Source organism: Hyla sarda, chromosome 5, assembly GCF_029499605.1.
Source record: "Hyla sarda isolate aHylSar1 chromosome 5, aHylSar1.hap1, whole genome shotgun sequence".
Classification (NCBI taxonomy): domain Eukaryota; kingdom Metazoa; phylum Chordata; class Amphibia; order Anura; family Hylidae; genus Hyla; species Hyla sarda.
The window spans coordinates 204,590,123-204,611,754 of NC_079193.1; the positions used below are offsets into that span (position 1 = coordinate 204,590,123).

The following is a 21,632-nucleotide window of genomic DNA, read 5'->3' on the forward strand; positions in this document are numbered from 1 at the left end:
GCGTAAATGTGTCTCATTTTTCTCACAAATGATATTTATAAATATAATATTATATGTACATATATACTGTGTGTTTGTGCGCGTATATACATTAAAATACACACATGCATATATCACACCATGAATAATTAGTAGTAGCAGATTAGGAAAACCACTTTAGAAAGCACACATTTCTGTAATATGATTGCAATAAGAACTGGAAACCTATGTATCTGCACTTCAGCCTCCTAAGCTAGAACACAATTTACAGTCAGTGGGAGACATTGATTGCAGTTTCCATATCCGATTATCTGCACAGTTCTCCTTGCCTGTCATGCTTCCGCCTTATCTCCCTCTGCCCCATTTTGTGGTGAAAGCAGCATCTCTAACCGGCTCGCCCCCCTGAGAATCTACAAATATATGCGGTGTTAGAGCTATGCTGTCCTCTATACTTAATAGCTGTGCTGATGTTACCGCACCCCAACTAAAAAACTAACTCTGCAGGGTGGAAAATAGTGATATTTTAGAATATTCTTTTTTTTTCTAAAATATTACAAAGCAGAATTGCACCAGGCTGCATTGTGTGACTAATGTGAAAATCCTGGAATAATTAACCAATCTATTGCTAACAATCTGGTAGAATTCTGTTTCCACAGGTGCTGTAGACCACTGGAGTATAATAAAGGGGTACTCCGGTGGAAAACTTTTTTTTTTTTTTTACATGAACTAGTGCCAGAAAGTTAAACAGATTTGTAAATTACTTCTATTAAAAAAATCTTTATCCTTCCAGTACTTCTTAGCAGCTGTATACCACAGAGGAAATTCTTTTCTTTTTGAATTTCTTTTCTGTCTGTCCACAGTGCTCTCTGCTGACACCTCTGTCCGGTTCAGGAACTGTTCAGAGCAACATAGGTTTGCTATGGGGATTTTCTCCTGTTCTGAACAGTTCCTGACATGGACAGAGGTGTCAGCAGAGAGCACTGTGGACAGAAAGAAAATAAATCCAAAAAGAAAAGAATTTCCTATGTAGTATACAGCTGCTAATAAGTACTAGAAGGATTAAGTTTTTTAATAAAAGTAATTTACTAATCTGTTTAACTTTCTCGCACCAGTTGACTTAAAAAGACCTAAAAAAATAAAAAATAAAAGTTTTCCACCAAAGTACCCCTTTAAAGCTTCCACCGGTACACTTTGCCATAATTCTAAAGGGTATCCTACCTTTTGTTATATGTCTTAAAAGAAGATAATATTCAGAGTTTTGGACTGTAAACAGTTTTAAACAGATTACAAAGTAGCAAGAGTTTTGGACTAAAATATAGAAAAAAAACGCAAGTCAGCTCACACCTCTAGTGTGAATACATGTTAATGTCCATGGCACCTATGAGCATGGAAGTACGGAGGAACAACGGGCCATATCCCACGTAGACATCAGTAGAGAAAACCAAAAAGCAGTGTCCAGCTCCCAATGGAAAATTGGGAAGCAAATGATCCATATTAAAAACAGGGGAATAGCAACATGTCACTATAAAAAATGAAAACTGCTGATGCGTTTCTGGCTGAAATATTAGCCCTTAATTATGGAAAATATACAAGTAAAAAGCAAACATTTAAATACCTTGAATTCAAGAATGGAGACTGAGTTGCACGTGTCAAACAGTGGGAGGGGAAAACCTTGTGGGGCTCATGGTGTCTAAATTCAAGATCCAAAAAGCCTCCCTGATATATAGGGCATGGGTATTTCTTCAATGTGTCTTGACAAACCTGATGTGGAGTGGGAGGAAATGCTCCTGCAGTCTCTGAAGTGCTCAGTTATTCTGCGTTTTAATTTTCTGGTGGTGCACCCTACGTATTGGGCATTGCATGCCATGTATGTGGCACAATCAACAACGTGGGAGGACAATTAATAAGGGATTTGATTGAGATGTTTTGTTACTGATCAGTTTTGTTACTGATGATGTGAAAATGTTACACGGCTTAGAGGAGTATTTTGGGCAAAAAAAAAATCTTATCCCCTATCCAAAGGATAGGGCATAAGATGTCTGATCGTGGGGGGGCCCAGTGCTGGGAGCCCCCGCGATCTCCCTGCAGTACCCGCATTCTATGCGGGGCTGCGTCTCCAATTTCGGAAACTGGGGATGTGATGTCACACCACGCCCCCTACATTCATGTCTATGGGAGGGGGCATGATGGCTTCCCCAGTCCCGGAGACGCAGCCCTGCATACAATGTGGGTGCCGCAGGGAGATCGTGGGGGGTCCCAGCAGCAGCCCCCCCCCCCCGCGATCAGATGTTTTTGCCCGGAATACCCCTTTAATATGTTTGCAAAGGTTGTGCCGTGCTCCTCCACACCTGTAGCAACCCTTAGTGCCCAGCCATGTATTAGTTAAATCCTGGGAAGAAAATTCACTGGGTGACAGTATGTTGGCCAGCGAATCAGCTCTTTTTGCCACACATCTAAAACCTGTTTGTAGGATTTTGGCTAGGGTAGGGTCATGGTGCAGAACAGAAGAGTGTTTCTTGAGGATGTCATGTATCAGGTCAAAGTTGACACTGTAAAGTGTAGAAAAAGTAAGATTTTGTTTATTGCTTGTTTGCATATTTTTTGTTATGATCTTTTTGTTTTGTACTTAAAGAGTCAGCACGATCCTATGAATCGGCTATAGCTCTTGCAAGAACACCCCGGGTGTAGGCTCTCTGTAGCAACCTAGTAGATATTTCATGGCTAACTTTGTTGTATGTCACCTTATCTGAACAGGCTCTCTTGGCTCTAATGTATTCTCCAATGGGGAGGTTTTGGTGGTATGAGTGGGATGGCAGCTTTGTGTATGCAAGATGTTGTTGCCAGCCGTCTATTTACGGTATAGTATGGTGTCAACTTTGCCTGTTGGGACATTCGCCATGAGGGTTAAATCCAGAAAATCAGTACATTCAGCTGAAGTTTGGTAAGTAAATTTTTAATTCAGATCGTTGTCATTTAGAAAATTAATAAAAGGAACAATGTAGTCTTTCCAGTTTACATACTGTTATACAAGAAAATAAAGAAAAAAATATTTCTACTGAATGTATTTATCCAACGTCCAATCCCAAATTCTACCCAATCAATTCCCGAGCAGATGAAATGGACATTTTCCAAGGAAGGGTAGAACAAGACCTAAAAAAACTCTACAACCAAACAAAGATGGTTTCACAAAATCTTAGTAAAAAAAGAACTTCTTGCTCTTAAGTCCCTTCAAAACAATCCACAAATCTGCATTAGGGAAGCGGATAAGGGGGGAGCAGTAGTTGTGCTAGACAAATCTCTTTACAGAAAATCCATACTATCAATGTTGCAAGATACCTCTACCTATAGGGTAGGAGATAAAATTTGACCTTACAAAAGATATACAAAATAAATGAAATGCCATTTTACAAGAGGGTCATGATCAACACATTCTATCAAGTAAACAACAAGAATACATGTCTCCCCCTTTCCAAGTCTCCAGTGTTCCATGCAGTCCAGAAGGTACACAAAAAACACCTTCCCCCCTCCCTTTTGTCCCATCGTAGCAGTAGACTCTCTATTAGAAAAGCTGGGGGATTGGCTGGATCGTCTTCTCCAACCTCTTGTGACCAGAACATCTGGTTTCATCCAAGACACTAAAGCAATCTTGGGGGCAATTTCTCATCTAACATGGAATAAAGAGTGCATGTGGGTGTATTGCGAAATTGTGTCACAAATTGTGTAATGCATCCCGCACCAGAGCGCGTCACAAGCCGTTAAGTACCATCCTGAACGTTACAGCAATTATGATCCTGATTTGCAAGGTTATAAACTTGATTTCCTTATTTTTCTGTTACAGCACATTTTATTTTTTATGGGTCATATCACATGCAAATTTCCAGTTGCCCGATGGGGACAAAATTTTTGCCATCATTGGCTAACCTATATATGGCCTTCTGGGAGGAGAGTTGTCTATATGCGGCCGAAAACCCATACCATCACCATATTTTATGGTACGGCCACCATATAAACGATCTCCTCCTGGTATGGCAGTGGCCCCAAGATGACATTGTTCCTTTTATTAATTTTTGTAATGATAACGATCTGAATTTAAAATATACTTACCAAACTTCAGCTGAATGCACTGATTTTCTGGATTTAACCCTCATGGGGAATGTCACGACAGGCAAAGTTGACACCATACTATACCGTAAACCGGCGGCTGGCAATAACATCTTGCACCTTTGCAAACATATTAAGCAGTGTAACATTTTCACAACGTCAGTAACAAAATGTACTTACTCAATCAAATCCCTTATTAATTGTGAGTCCTCCCACATTGTTTATTGTGCCCGGAGGTTTCCGAAATTGGAGATGCAGCCCCACATAGAATGCGGGTACTGCAGGGAGATTGCGGGGGCTCCCAGCAGTGGGCCCCCCCACGATCAGACATCTTATCCCCTATCCTTTGGCTAGGGGATAAGATGTTTTTGCCCAGAATACCCCTTTAAGCCGTGTAACATTTTCACATCATCAGTAACAAAACGTACTTAATCAAATCCCTTATTGTGAGTCCTCCCATGTTGTTTATTGTGCCACATGCACGGCATGCAATGCCCAATACGTAGGGTGCATCACTAGAAAATTTAAAAGCAGAATAACTGAGCACTTCAGAGACGGCAGGAGCATTTCCTCCCACTCCACATCAGGTTTGTCAAGACACATTAAAGAAATACATTCAGGGCCATGTGAAAGCATCATTATACAGGGAATAGAAAAAGTACATCCCAGCCCCAGAGGAGGTGGGGGTTGGTCCCATGCCCTATATACCAGGGAGGCTTTTTGGTTCTTGAATTTAGACAGCAGAGCCCCACAAGATTTGATTTACCACAACAACCTTCTTTATTTCTTCTAATCAATATTAATTTTCATTTTATACCTGTGATTTTGCTCTTCCTTAGGTGTTTTCTTATACCACAAATGTACTATTTCATGTAAATATATGTATTTCATCCTTCTACGTTCTTCCTTTTTTTTGCCATATGCGAATACTTTAATTATGATTTACTTATTTTGCTGTATGGCACTTTTCCATTGTTTATTTGTATGGTCACAACTAGCTTTTTCATGTTATCCATGATTTCCTTTCATGCTAAAGTGTAATCATGGTGGTTCGTTTCCTTTTCTGCACTGTTAATATATACAATATATATAATATGGGAACCTACCTACCAAGTGACTTTTAGGGTTGCCTTGACCACATGATGTTTCTTTCATACAATTTGCATTGTTAACTGACGTTTACCATGATTGAGAGGAAGACACGTCATTCTCTATCCGGTGGTGTGGTTTTCCCCTCCCACTGTTTGACACGTTCAACTCAGTCTCCATTCCTGCATCCAAGGTATTTAAACGTTTGCTATTTACTTGTACCTTTGCCATGATTAAGGGCTAATATTTCAGCCCGAAAGGCGTCAGCGTTTTTTCACTTTTTATAGTGACATGTTGCTATTCCCCTTTTTAATATGGATCATTAAAGAATGAAGTTTTAATTAACTTTTTTTTCTGTTGGGAGCTGGACACTGCTTTTTTGTTTCCTCAAGAGTACTGGACTACTTGGTTTCTCTAAACCAAATGATAAAAAAACTGTAAGAAAACATAAGCAATAGACAAGATAACAAGCAGACAATCTTCCACCTTTAGGAATATATTTTATAGTATACAGTATAATGTAGCCGATTAGAACTGTAACAGGTAAATTCCATCACCATCCGTTCTTTAACATATTGCATTTATGGGTCTTGGTGCACTATAACATAATGCGTAAGAAGAATGCATTATTTACTTACAAACTACACGACTGTCAAACCATTGTGGTGCAAGGTAGCCCATTTACTTCACCAGTGCACTAGGTTAATATGGTAAATGTGCCTATGGTAAGAGGAGGGCTCGTGCTTATTTGTTTTCATATAACTAAAATGTCTGTCTAAACATAAATTAAAGTTTCTGGCAAGGCAACACTAGATACACATAGCAAATGAATGCCCAATAAGTTGCTTGTCTGGTGTAAGCACAGCCTTGGCGTGCTTTTGCTATTGATTTTATGTGCTGTATTAAAAGCCTTTAGACATTATGAGACCTTGTGGAGAAACATTTAGGGCTTTTATGGGACAGTTATGGATGTATCCAACTAGCTATTGCGGAAATGGGATAAAACTATAGAACAAACAAAAGCTTTTGGGAATACTTTAAAAAGCAATAATCTTCAGCATTATCCTACTCGTACCCAGGAATTATAGCCTGCAGCCATCTTTGTGCACATATGAAATGAAACACATTTCGGGCCTTGAGAATTCTAAGCCCACTCTTAGAAGCCAAGTTTAATTTATCTGTGTCGCACAATAGTGAATGTTTATTGAGCCATTTTGGCATCACTTACGTATTCTAGTACCACCTGCAGGTTGTGACAATCTGATGAACCGTGTATGAATAATTAACATAAATTGCTACAGGAAAATATACTTTCATATAAAAATATCGCAGAAACTAATATTTAACGTAAAAAAAAAAAAACTACAGAATAAGGCAATGTTTAACGGGATATCGTTCAGGCAGAATTCATTCAAAGGGATTTTCCAGCTTTAATAAACAGAATGTAATAAAACCAGCACAGTAGAGTAATGTGAAAAAAGTATTTCCCCATCTCTGTATAATCTACTACTAGACAAAAGGACTATGAGTAATAACATAGTACTACTTCTGTGTGTCCGGAAAACATATTTGCACACCACTGCCAATGCTACATCCAGCTAGGATGTCAATACAGCCGCAGACATTTAGGCGTTGAAAATCATTGCCCAAAAGAGTTAAAAAGAAAGAAAATATCAAAAAATCCAATTGCCCACGTGAAAAACTCTCCACTCCTTGGCTGGAACATTTTTGGAAGTAATAACTGTAGCTACAAGAACACCATACAGCATTCTACAAAAAGAACACAATACAGAGAGATCTGCAGATATGATGATGATGAGGGTACTTTACTGCCTCAGGACAAAGAAAGCATGCCATTATTACAAGAACCATATATTCACTGTATTCTCCTCTCTACTAGAAACTTTTAAAGAATAATGTCCATGTCATCTAAAAAGTCATTGGGTTTTGGAATAAGACAGTGATCAGAAACAACAAAAGCAAATTTAAAAACAACAACCTGGTACTTATTATGCATATATAGTACTGTGTAGACTATTATTTGAGAATAACGTAAAGGCTCAAGTGTATTCCTTTAAGACTGGATGTGCCTTTTATGGGTTGTCTGCTATCTTGATTCCCCCCACCCCCATTATGGCTTTTCTAATGCAGACTACATTTCCAATAATGCATTTGGCTTTGCAGGGGTGCAAGGGTGAGTGCCACTGATATCAGTCTCCCATCCTCCAGCCATGATCTTCCATCTGGTTTGGGGCCCGACACAACTTTAAATAAATTTAACACAAAGTCCTGTGATCCTGCTTTGTGTTTGTGCTCTGTTGTACATCTTCATATAACACAGAGATGGGGATCAGACATGGAATTTTTATAGATTAGCATAGACATCGTAAAATCACCCAGCAGGACATTAACTCACATTTTGAAGACCGCTCATTTCCATACGTCTTTAGTTTATTTCAATTTTATTTCAAACTTGTATGAAAGTAGAATTCATAGTAAAGGGGCACATGATAGGCTGAGCTGCAGGGTCCTGTAAGGGACCTTCCACCTGGTGCCCAAGCCAGTTACATGACACTGTCGCTCAGACTATCACCGGCTGAGACGGCACATTGCTGCATCCGACATATAGGATTAATAAAATAAAATAAATGTCTGGACTACTCCTTTAAAGAACAAATGAATCACAAAAATAAAAGTTTAGAATATCCATTTTACTTAAAAAATTGTGTCAGCTTTTATCTAGGTTTTAGTGAATAACTAAATGCAGCAATTATTAAAAAAATTATGTTGTGTTAAATTTGTGTAATATTATACTGTCTCATTTGTCTGACCCAGTCGCACATATTAAGACATATTAAGAAGATCCTGAAGCTGGTTCCTCAGTTAGTGACTAGAATAAGAAAGGCTGTCCGGGAGAGATATTGTCAGAAGAGGTTGGCCTTGATGGACAATCCCTTTACACAGTTAAGCAGGAGTTTTATTTGAACACCCATAGCCCAGATCAAAAAGCTAATCCATAGAGGTACAGCATTTAAAGGGGTACTCCGGTGGAATATATATATATATATTTTTTTTTTTTTTTTTTTTTTATCAACTGGTGCCAGAAAGTTAAACAGATTTGTAAATTACTTCTATTAAAAAATCTTTACCCTTCCAGTACTTTTTAGCAGCTGTATGCTACAGAAGAAATTTTCTTTTTGAATTTCTTTTTTGTCTTGTCCATAGTGCTCTCTGCTGACACCTGATGCCAGTAAGGAAATTTCCAGAGCAGGAAAAAAATCCCCATTGCAAACCTATGCTGCTCTAGACAGTGCCTGACATGGACAGAGGTGTCAATAGAGAGCACTGTGGACAAGACAAAAGAAATTAAAAAAGAAAATAACTTCCTCTGTAGCATACAGCTGCTAAGTTTTTAATAGAAGCCATTTAAAAATCTGTTTAACTTTCTGGCACCAGTTGATTTAAAATAAATAAATAAAAACATGTTTTCCACCAGAGTACCCCTTTAAAATGGACAGAGATGTCAGCAGAGAGCACTGTGTACGTGATTCAGCAGAGAGCTCTGTGTTCCAAAAAGAAAATAATTTCCTCTGAAGTATTCAGCAGCTAATAAGTACTGGAAGGATTAAGATTTTTTTAATAGAAGTAATTTACAAATCTGTTTAACTTTCTGGCACCAGTTGAGTAGGGTACTCCCACCCTAGACATCTTATCCCTAGACACGCCCCCTCCCATAGACTTGCATTGAGGGTACGGGGCGTGACATCACACGGGGGCGGAGTCCTGACGTCACAGACTTCCGTTCCCGCGGTCGCGATAGAGACCCTCCAAAGCTTCTGGACAAGAAACAGGTGCGTGCCGCATGAAACATTGCGGGGGATCCTTTGGATAGGGGATAAGATGTCTAGGGCGGGAGTACCCCTTTAAGCCAATGTACTGGTAGCTGTAACCCTAAAGATGGGAACTGAAATAGTGATAGACCTAGTAAAATGAGTGAATACATTTTGAATACATTTTATTTACAAATATTTAGAAAGAATAACAAAGTTCCTCTATAGTGAACCCAGGAGCGATAACTTCCAAAACTAGCAATAAGCTGGTCTTTGTGCTGTGGTGTACCTTAGCCTTTGACTGCTACGAGTGTGACATTCTGTGACATTACCACAGAATCCTTTACAAAGCTAGTGATATTTTAAGCTTTATTGCACTGGATGCTGCTGTAACACTGTGACCAGATGCAATTTCCAAGGCTTGAATATTACTCACCTGAGCAATCCTTTTAATTTAAAAAAATAAAATGATAATGTAGGGAGCTGCGCTGGTAAGTGGTACAGATACTAATGCCTCTTTACCAGAACGCGAGGAACATGAATGTCACGCTAGGCACAGAGAACGTCTTACATACATCATTTTGGGAGCATTAATTAGATTTAACGTTGTAGAACAGAAATCATGTGAATAAGATGGGCACAGTGTGAAAATGCCATCCAGCAATTATCAATCATGGGTGCATCATGTTATCTTACATCAAAAGCAAAGGTCTTGTATATAAAAGACAAGTGAGGCTAAATAAAAGTAATACCAAAAAGAACTATAGATGCTTATGGAGGAGACCTACATCTATGGCATGAAATAGAGCAGTGGTCTGAAAACTGTCAAATCATATGGAATCTGACACAAAAAAGGTGTCAAATACAAGGTATACTAAATAGGGCCCCATGCACCTCTATGGGTGCCTAAGATTCGTACAACTTAATATAACCATGGGAATATAGACATAGCTATCTTCACAAAAGTGCAAGTATGTGTAAACTGGATCCAAATCTACGACACAGACACTGGTATTCCTTGGATTTCTGCTTCATATCCACAAGGGATTTTTCAGAAGGAAAATTTGTCATGTGAACATACACTAAGACTACCTTCTTCAAGAAACAAAAAATGTTCCAGAAGTAGTATTCCCATCTAAAACATTTACAGCCTATCTATAGGGAAAGCCATACAAGTCTAATAGAGGAGGGTCTTGCCTCTTGGTATACACTATTTTTGCAACTCCCATTTACATCAGTTATGCAAACTGCATAAAACAGCCTACTAAGTTGTTTTCCCACATCCCAACCACCTCAAGGCACTACAAGTTGTATGGAGCTGGAGAAGCCCTCATTCTTAAAGGGGTTATCCAAGAAAAAACTTATATATAAACTGGCTCCAGAAAGTTAAACAGATTTGTAAATTACTTTTATTTAAAAAATGTTAATCCTTTCAGTACTTATGAGCTGCTAAAGTTGAGTTGTTCTTTTCTGTCTAAGTGTTCTCTTATGACACGTATCTCAGGAACTGTCCAGAGTAGAAGCAAATCCCCATAGCAAACCTCTTCTACTCTGTGCAGTTCCCGAGACAGACAGAGATGTCAGCAGAGAGCACTGTAGCCAGACAGAAAAGAACAACTCAACTTCAGCAGATTATATTTATTGGAAAGATTAAGATTTTTGAAGAGAAATAATTTACAAATTTGTTTAACTTTCTGGAGCCAGTTGATATAAAAAAAAATAAATAAATAAATAAAATAAAAAAGTTTTTTCCTAGAATACTCCTTTGAGATAGGGGTGGGTCTACATTTAGCAGACATTAATGGCATATACTATGCAGATGTCAAATGTCTGTGATGGAAATACACCTTTAAATAGCCTTTGGGAACATTTATCAAAATTTGTGAAGAGAAAAGATTCCCAGTTGCCCATAGCAACCAATCTGATCGCTTATTTTATGTTTCAGAGGTCATTTTAAAAATTAAAAGTGATCTGGTTGTTTACTATGGGCAACTGGTCAACATTTCCTCTGCACAAATTTAGATCAATCTTTTTTTAACCCTCATAATGTGGGTGTCTTCCAATGCCTCCTTTAGTTCTCCAACTACAGAATATTTTTTCTTCTTTTGTAAGATACCTGAACAGCTTTATTTTTAGTCTTACCATAGTTCCCCTGTAACATCAGCTTATTAGGACTGTAGAATTACTATTGTACATTACTAAATACAACGCCGACACTTCACTGACACCTGTTCTTTACATGTGATTACTAAAAAAATAGCTGGATACCCAACTGCTAAGTAGCGCTCAGCAATGCACATTGATTTGTCTTATTTTCTGTATCTGTCATCGCTTTCATTGCGGTCATTGTTACATTTAAGGAGAAAGCAAGTGATGTGCGGGTTTAGAAAATTATATTTGGCCAGACATACAGCTACTCACTGCTGACATTTAAAATATACAAAAGGTTCTCAAGACACAGTGAAGTAATATTTCAAGCAGAGGATGTTAAGAATATAGACAGAGCTTAGAAAATTCTAACAAAATACCTTTAGCCGTAACTTCTATCCGTACATAGTTCAAAATAACAGAAAACGATCCACATGTACTCTATAGAAAACAACAGGCGGAAAAAAGTCCTGCAAATAGGGGATAAGTGTTTGATCGCAGGAGGTCCAACCACTGGGACCCCCGCAATCTCCTGCCCGGCACCTCGTCTGTCAGAGAGGGACGCATGCTCAGACGCCACGTGCTGTCTCTATAGGACCACCAAAGAGACCCGATTGCTGTACTCCAGCATATCCAGCACTCTCATAGAATGGAGAGTGTGATGTCTGTAGCACGCACCCCTCTCAAAGAACAAGGTAGCTGGGCTCCCAGCAGTCAGAACCCACTGTGACTACACATCCTAGTGACGTGCAGTCCCTGGTCACGTGAGCACATGCACAGACCGAGCGCTCACGTTACCAGTGACTCCATGGCACTAGGACGTGGTGTAACAGACAATGAATATGCAAATTGAGTTGTCAGGGCAGTCTCCAGAGTGAAATTCACAGGATATAGCAGCGGACCTTTGGTAGGACATATCTCTGGATCTAAGGTATACATATTTTAGTCAGTGACCCCTCATGGGACTCCTGTTCACCCCCACTATTCCCAAGTGTACTGGGTTTAATGTGGGTGAACAGGCTGACCATTTTCCTTTAATGTTTTTGCATTGCTACCTAATCAATGCACCAAGGCAAGTCCAATGGTCCTAAATGCCTACAGAGAACCTATAATATTTTCTTTTAAATCTAAAATACCAGAATACTTTGTCATATTTGTGGAACAAGGGGTCTTCATTACCAAATCAGATGCCACCTAATCTATTTCATAGGTCAGACATTGTAGATGAGGATACCTCCAACACTGGGAAAATAGGCAGTCACTTGGGTTTCCATTCTATAAATTAAAATGTCCATAGAGATATTTTCCAATCTGTAACCTCCTTATCCCCTACTGTTTATAAAAATTACAAATCCTAAAAAGGTAGCTAGTAAGCCAGCTAAAAACAAAACAAAGATTGTTTAAATGGGCACTTCCTTAGTTTCACCCAATTACTGTGCCATTCTAAGAATTCCAAAACCTTGTCAATTTGGCCTTAAAGAGGATCTATGGTCAGTACAAAAAATCGTTTATCTCATTGTGTATCCAGGTGCCCCGATTCCAACTGTGGTTTTAATTTTGTTGTAATGTACCCCCTTTTCCAGAGATATAGGTAGTGAATGGTAGACCAATATTTACACCTCCTGATCCTAATTAGCATCCCCTTAGCCCTACATTCACCCCCCGATTCGTATCCCCTCAGCCTCATGTTCACACCCCCTTATCCACATCCCCACAGCCTCGTTTACACCCCCGGGGGATTTATGGTTTTGTTCTACACGTTTCCTATGATCCTATGATCTACCTTTGAGTCTCCTTATTTATGTTTTTTTTTTTCACCATTGTAGAAAGAATACAATTGCCCCCCGCCCCCATATTAACACCCGCGAGCCACACCCCATCAGGCTCATATTGCAACCAGCTATTTTACTCCCCCTGAGGATCCATGGTCTTTTTCTATACGTTTCCTATAATCTACCTTTGTGCCTACCTATAGTAATGTTTATGTATGTTTTTTTCTCTGTTGTAAAACTTTTTAAAAAATTACAATTTATTAAAAGGAAAAGAAAGTTCATTTAATGTATGTTTTATTATGAGTCTACTCACCTGTTATTGGTATTTAAGGGTCCTTATTCCTTATCTAGCTTTAAGAACATCCACTATTCCAGGCTCTACTCCTATACAAATTGTATCTTTGCTATCTGGAGTTACTTAAAACACTCTGGAAAGATGTATGGCTTGCTTTGTGAAATCTTGTTTCTTAACATTCAATCCGTGGAAAAAAAAAATATTGGGCTGTTTAATATTTATGTTGAAGAGATTATGCGAAGGCTTACCTGGCAAAAACCTTACAAAGCGAGGCATAAAATGAAACTGCGGACATGTGGAGCTGTTATCTTCAACAGGAGGACCTAGGTAGAGGTATGTAAGAAATAAAGATAGTTATTTGAGTTACTTAGAAAAAAGCATGATTTATATCAAGGCTAAATTGATGGGTTCATAAAACAGAGCTGGATGGAAATTTTAATTTGTAGCAGGAAACGTGTAATGACATGGTTCAGTCCAATGGGTTTCCCATTAGAAGGGCCACATGTTTAGGCGACTAACAGATCATACATGTGTCAAGAAATTAATTGTTCAGAATCTAAGAAAAAATTAAAATCAAGAACAATGTTACAACCTGTCTTTCCAAGGGATTGAATTTACTCCTGTAGAATAGGCCCCACTTTAACTTAACCCATTGTAACAATATGTGTGCGGTGTATTTTATCAAAGTATATGTCATTTTAGGAGGTTTACACTTTCTAATGTTTAGTCTAGTACTCCGTCTAACCTTTGTACGTCAAGTCTAACCCAGTGGTCTCTCCAGCAAAGCTGCATCTCACAGCCTACTCCTGGGAATTCAGGAAGTTGTGGTTTTGCAACAGCTGGAGGGCCACTGGTCTATCCAAACTTAGCCTCTCTGCCAACAAAGAGGTTTGGTGAGAAGAATTGTAAAGGAGGCAAAACATTGCATAGAAGCATCAAAATGCCCAAACATCCAACTAAGTTAAGATATAAGACTGGTTTCACACATCAGAATTTCTGTACTGAATTCTGCATGATTTTATAGCCAATTCACTTCAATGGGATTTGTGTGAATGGGACAGCAGAAACCAACTGAAGTGTATTAGCTATAAATTCATGCAGAATTCAGTGCAGAAATTCTGACGTGTGAAACCGGCCTAAGTTTCTAAAGCAGCAACACCTTTGTCACCTCTCTCAAATCAACTGGTGCCAGAAAGTTAAACAGTTTTGTAAATTACTACTATATAAAAATCTTAATCCTTTCAGTACTCATCTGCTGTATGCTCCACAGGAAGTTGTGTAGTTCTTTCCAGTCTGATCACAGTGCTCTCTGCTGACGCCTCTGTCCATTTCAGGAACTGTCTTGAGCAGGAGTTGTTTGCTATAGGGATTTGCTCCTACTCTGGACAGTTCCTCACATGGACAGAGGTGTCAGCAGAGAGCACTGCAGTCAGACAGAGAAGAAAAACTCAGAGACCATCGACGATAAGAATACAGAAGTACCCCCCCCCCCCCCCCAACACTGATGCTAAAAAAAAAAAATTAAAACTTTTCTTAGCGAGTACTTGGTGAACAAAAAATTCTTAAGTATATAAAAACAAATGGGGAAGACATTAGAACAAGTGGGTTATAAGGAACTATAGAAATGTGAATATATTATGTTTGTGGTTTGAATTCTGACACAAGATGAAATAAGTAGAACTAACAAGACACAATTTTCACTGCATGCAGCAATACGAAGGAATAAGAAACAGATATGACACGTAGGCTACTAAACGGTTCAGCGCATTTAAAGCCCACGGGGTAAAGCATTTCAGAAACCAAGTAAAACAGACGTACCAATAAGATTCCAGTCATGAAGCTCTAATATGTCCCTGAACAGATAGGAAGAAAACAGTTCCAGTCCCTTCACACAGAAATGCTGAGGAAAACAGAGAGGTTATACATTAGTATCAATACTATTATTAGCCCTCCAGAGGGGTGCAGGAAACCACAGATGGGGGACGAGGCCAGCTGAGGGGGTCATTATAGAAAGACATCACTCTATTATATTAAGTAGTAAGAGATATCAGAAACGGACCACGACAAAAAGCGGTCACTTTATTGCATCATTCTAGTTGTTACCTGCAAAAGACTTTAAAGTGTAACCATCATTTAAGTAACTTTTTAGGATAAGCCGTCCTGTGTGTACAAGAGGAGGACATTCATCATTGGCTTTATACCACTTTAACGTTCCAAATGTCCCTGCTAATTTTGCATAATTGCATTTTTTAAGTGCAATTTTTTTGCACAATTTTTGATAGAACATCTACTGTTTGGTCCACCGTACCCCACTTTTTGCAGTGGAACTATATTTGTGCAAAATAAACTTAGAAATGTCCCCCCCCCCAAAGCCTACCTTTTTGCACAAACCTACACCACCTAATAGGAGACGTACAAGTATGTCAGATGACAGAGCACAAAGATTAAACCAATCTCTGCAGCTCACTGGTTTCTATAATTGTACAGAATTTATCAAGTCTGTGCACCATTTTGGTAACTTTTGAAAAACTGTAAAAAATACACCAAGCTAACAGGGGTAAAATCTATACTGCCTCACACCAACATTAAAGGGGTATTCCGGGCAAAAACATTTTATCCCCTATCCAAAGGATAGCCCCTCCCATAGACATGAATGGAGGGGGCGTGGCGTAACATCACGTCCCCAGTCCCGGAAACCCGGAGGTTTCCAAAACTGGAGACGCAGCTCCTGCATAGAACGCAGGTGCTGCAGGGAGATTGCAGGGGGTCCCAGCGGCAGGCCCCCTGAGATCAGACATTTTATACCCTATCCTTTGGATAGGGGATAAAATGTTTTTGCCCGGAATACCCCTTTAATAAATGTCCCCCTTTGTGTGCCTGCACTTACTCTTCCCCTCCTCTCTCCATAGACTTTTTCTGGGCAGTGTAACCTCATCCCTTCAATCAAGCAGCCTTGTAAGTGCAGAAGAAAGCATATTTCTCTGATATATTACAAAGTTTAGTATTTTTGTTTGTACTATTAATTTATGTAAAAATTGTTTGAGGGGTTTTTAAACATAAAAATAACAGCTGGCTTTGGGTATAAAATAACACACTATATGAGCAGCACTGTGGCTCAGTGGTTAGCACTGATGCCCTGCAATGCTGGGGTCAAATCCCACCAAGGACAACAGCTGCAACGAGTTTGCATGTTCTCTCCGTGTTTTCATGGGTTTCCTCCGGATACTCATGGTTTCTATGGTTTCTCCCACACTCCAAAACATTCAGATATTTAGCTTGTGAGCCCCAATGGGGATAGGGAACAATTTGAGAATACACTGCGTAATCAGAAATATTATTATTAATCTCCCCTAGACAAGTCCAGTGCTGCCTATTTGCCTGCTCTGCTATTGACATTCCAGACACAAATTCAGGTCAGTGATTGACTGCAGTGTATATGGATCATCATCAGTAGAGCAGGGAGAGCGTATCATTAGTAAACAGAAGATCGGGGGCAAACTGAAGAGGAGGAGCTGGACTTGGCAAGGTGAGTAAAGTGTATATTATTTTTATTTCATACCCAAAGCAGATTGTAGTTTACAAATATATCTTTACTTTCTTAAATATCTTTAGAGGAAATTTCTGTTTCTTTGATACAGAACTCTAAGAGAAAGGGAAAGGGCATAGAATGATAAAGAATGTGGAAACAATGCTAGTCTCCATCTTGTCGGTGGCGGCTTGATTAGGATGACGCTTGATCGCTAATCCTTGGGGGGACAGGATGTGGAGGAGAGTCCCATAAAGCAATCCACAAGTTCCAGGTAGCAGTGAACTAACTATGGGTCCCACTGGACCAACAGGTAAGCTCCTCCAACCTACAAATCGGATTGATCTGATTGATCTAAAAGCCAGCTACTTTGCATGCTCCGCTATAGCGTATTGAAAAGGTCACTGATTGTGGCTCTGCAAAACTTGTGTTCTATAAAAGGATTTTCAGTTTAGAAATCATTAGTGGCTCAGAATTACAAACTTTACCAGTGTAATCTTTTGATATCCCCTTCATCAGTGAGGGAAGCTGCAGATACTTAAAGGGATACTCCAGCACTTGATAACTTATTCCCTATCCACTGTGCCTGTGCACAGCGCACAAGGACTGAGTTAATATGCCCCGCAATTCATCTTTATGGGTACATGTATTTCTCACGCTCCCATAGAGATGCAAGGAGGGGGAGTGTCGACCCCGCGCTCCATGCACTGGGACAGTCGGCCATACTGGAGGTCCTTTGAATAGGACATAAGTTGTCAAGTGTTGGAATACCCCTTTAAAAAGAGGTTTGCTGGGCTGTTCCTAAAATTGCCTAGATGCAGGGAATGGGAAAACAATTTAAGTTGTTAAAAAAAAAAAAAAAAAAAAAAAAAAAAAAACATACTAAAAACTCTCTTCACTTCTGGTCCAGCACTGCTGCCCCTAAGGAGTGTCTGCCAGAAATGCACCAATGACAGCAAAGGTAACAATGCACCAGCAATGATAGAATTAGTATGTTTTTTTTTTTTTGTTTTTTTTTTTTGTGGTGGTGGTGGTGGTGGTGGGGGGGCTGGGGCAGATCCTTTCAAGCATTGTAGCTATACTTGAAGGGATCCCTTTGAAGCATAGCTACAAATGTAAATGTATTATCAGTTCAGCCTGTAAATACCTGATTGGAGTGGCCGTTGCAACCGCAAGATTGGAGTTGAAATCTCCTGCTCTGTTTCCTAGATAATCGCAGCCAGCATGAGAGCCAGGACCATTACATTCTACAAACATTCATCTGTTGATTGTTTCTTTTTGACAGGCCAGAAAACCATTCCCTACAGACCGCACATCTCCCTAATGGAAGCGAAGGGCAGCTTGCAGCATGGATGTCGAGACTTATATAGGATCGCTCATCTACAAGATTGGCGCTTGATTACTGCGCACGTTGGGCCATCTAACAGGTCCCCTAGGTCTCAGAAATAAATAGACACAAAGTGACCTTTGTGGGGTGCAAAACATCTCACAGGTAGGTGGGGGATATATTTTTCTGGGAGTGCTTATTTAATAAAAGTTGGCAATAAAAGTCTCCTGCAATGATCAGTATTCTGTAACATACATTTCTTTTTCATCCACAGGCAGTGTTTTGTACTGTAGCTAAAATAATAATATCTGCAACCTCAGAAGTGTAAGCAGTAATTTGAAAGGCAGATGGGTCATCTATATACAGCTGCACCACCGAAGCACCTTCCAGCCAGGCCTCATGAATGATCACTGGCAATTTCAGCGGCAGATTAGCATTATTTAGTTAGTAAGGATCACGGCTTTTCCTATGTCCATAGATCATTATAAATCTAACACAAAAAAGAAGCCCATTTAGAAACAAACACCCTTTTTTTTATTTATTTTTTTAACTCCCACCATGCAAATTACATCCAGCTCAATACACCTCTGCTATGTTCTGCACGACAAAGATGCATTGTTAAGCATCTGTACGCACATAGGCAGCCAAGCATGACAATAAGACTACGTTAAGACTAGCAGGTTCCCTGCTGTATTTTATTGCTAGTTTGCCAACATTACGACAGATTCAATAGCAGACAATGAATCATTTTGAAGTCTGCATTCATCTTATTTAGAAATGTCATTCCAGACCATTTAAATATTACAGAAAACAAAATAGCAAGGCATAAAAGCAGCGAGGAGGAGATGATGTTTGGACAAAACAGTACAATAGCATAATATGGGGAGAAAATTAGATTGTGCTAATATAATAACGTCTGGTTCATTAGACTTTAATTATACTCTGCACGCAGCGCTGTAGTTGTCCGTGTCTATTTGAGAAAGCGAGATTGTCATCTCCCCCTAAAGCTATGATAAAAGCAATAAACATATCTTGCAACACAGCGCCAGGGTGTAATGGGCGTTCTTTCCTCTTGTGAGCAAGAAGGAGATTAATAACTAGTAGAAGAATGCGATCTGCGGATTATCTGTGCTGTCTCAAAGAACTTTTCTAACACAGCCGTGCCCTTGGTATTAACTCCTACCTCTACTGGCAGGTAAAATAAACACACAGGCCCTACAGTCCATTATAGGTAGCTTTCATTACTAGTACTGAATGACCATCTTTCCACACACTATTACCTGAAGGCAGAATTACCCTTAATGTGAAGAATGGCCCTGCAGGGTATTACGCACTGTGCAATATGGCAGGTATGTCTTTTAAATGGATTGCAAGTCCTAAGAGCGTTCAAGTAGAGCCAGACCGGAGAGTTATGACCGGTCTTGAAAAACTGAGACAGCTCAGTGACTGTGTTTTATACAGAACACTAGACTCACATTCACATTGCAGGGGAAAAAAAAAAAAAGCCTATTAAATTGCTGAATGTCACCTTTTAATTCATTTAGACAAAACAGACAAGAACAAAAGGACCGAACAAAAATGGAACAAGTTAATTTGCTATTGACTTTCTTGCTGCGGCTGGAAAAGGTGCTGATATAATAAAAATGTATATGTGTGTCCTGCCCATGAACTGTTTGGATTTCTGAGACGAGGTGGAGAAGTGACCCTCTAATTCACCTGCTGCCTGCGTATCCCACTGGGTTTTAGCACAGTCAACAACACTAAGCTGAAAGGACATCAAAGGAAAGAGCTATAATGAAGGTGGTGAAGGCTAATTCTGCTACTTATTACTAAATCCATCCCTGCTCCTCCAGCACTCAGATATCAGGGGAATGGTAATAAAAACGTGTATAAAGAAATTTGCCCAAGTCCACATTTAATCAAATAAATGTCATCTAAGCCGACCGTGGCTTTTATTTGGTGGAATCCAGCAATAAAGGGGTTATTCCTTACCTCAGGCATCATCTCCTCAATAAAATGAATTGTGTAGTCAATGTTAAACCGGATTACTTTGCACAGGGGAATCTGAAATAGCAACAAGAACAATCATTTTTAAGGGATAACTCTAGACTGCAGAATCTCTGACAGCACTTAGCTCCAAACCAAGGCAGTGTATAAAACAAAGGGGAAAAAATAAAAAAATAAAGTACTATGGAAGGAAAGATGGACTTTCATCCGCTGCAAGGTTCAACGCTTTCAGCACAGTAGAGTTGTATCGCCATCTAGTGGCCGCTGTGAAATTGCATTTATCTCTGTGTAAATATCATCATCCAGTGTAAATAGCATGCATCACATCAGGATTACCGCAACGCGAGGCATGACATACCAACAAAGAAAAATGCCTTACGCTGTCTATCACTTAGGCCAAATAAAGGACCTGAGAAGGTCGGTTCACGTGATAACTCAGACATACATAGTTAAGTCTGTTCTCTTTGAGGAGTGTGTGGTGTGTGGTGTGTGGAGAATTTAAAGCCATTTAGCTTTTCACTAGGAATTCTGGGAAGAAGAATATGCAAAGCAGCTCATTAATATGCCACCTGGTCAGGTGACCATTTAATATTATCAGATGATTAGTTTATTATTGTCACATATTACAGTAAATAATGCATGCCAGGGCCTGGGGGTGACATTCCTATTTTAGAAGAAAGGATTATATAAATTGAGAAACTTTTTCTAATACCATGTATACAACCACTTACCGCTTGACATTTAGACTGGGTTCACACTAGGATCATTTAGATGCATTTTTGCATCCATGTTACAGCCGGAAGCTCGAACTGACAGCTGTCAGACTTCTGGTCAGTCCGGAAATAGGAACACAAAAATGCATCTAAATTATGTGTGAACCCAGCCGAATGAGTTTCTTTGTATCTAGATCAGTGTTTCCCAACGAAAGTGCCTCCAGAATGCTGGGAGTTGTAGTTTTGCAACAGCTGGAGGCACTCTCGTTGGGAAACACTGATCTAGACATATTCCATTCTCAGTACAGTATAAGGGACATCCAGAAGCATAAAAAGGTGTCTTCATTGCAACGCTGGAACATATTGTACATAACAAGGCTGACTAGATGGCCGTGCAAAAAGAAAAAAAAGAAAAAAGTGAAATGCGTAATGCCTTATAAAAAGACGTATTTTTGGCTCTAACAGACTGACAGATTAAAAATAAAACCATCAGCTTCTGAACCAGATTCCTCTGCAAGTGTCTAAAATAACACTTCTGGGAGACATAATCGGCTGCATTCAGAAAGACTACAGACTGTTTCACATTTGTGTTAGGTTGCAGGTAAAATTCAAGTTTACACCATCATTCTGCACTTAATACCCAATAACAACAAAGTGAAAACGTTACAAATCTTTGCTAATTTTTTAAAAATGAAAAAACTAAAATATTGAAGGGACATAAGTATTCAGACTCTTTACTCTGCATTTAGTTATAAGCACCCTTTAGTGGAGATTACAGTCTCCAGTCTTTTTAGGTAGCACAAGATTTGCACACTTGGATTCGTTGCCATTCTTCTTGAAGATGC

At 39.3% G+C, this 21,632-nt stretch overlaps 1 protein-coding gene across 1 annotated transcript in view; it reads right to left on the reverse strand.

Moving 5' to 3' along the window:
• Window positions 1–21,632, reverse strand: part of DROSHA (drosha ribonuclease III) — a 261,155-nt gene that overhangs the window by 176,368 nt on the left and 63,155 nt on the right. The window contains exons 10-12 of the mRNA XM_056520973.1: window positions 20,060–20,131; window positions 15,033–15,114; window positions 13,463–13,537 (exon numbers count right to left, since the gene is read on the reverse strand). Of these exons, the coding sequence (XP_056376948.1) occupies window positions 13,463–13,537; window positions 15,033–15,114; window positions 20,060–20,131 (229 nt within the window). The remainder of the gene's footprint in view (window positions 1–13,462; window positions 13,538–15,032; window positions 15,115–20,059; window positions 20,132–21,632) is intronic.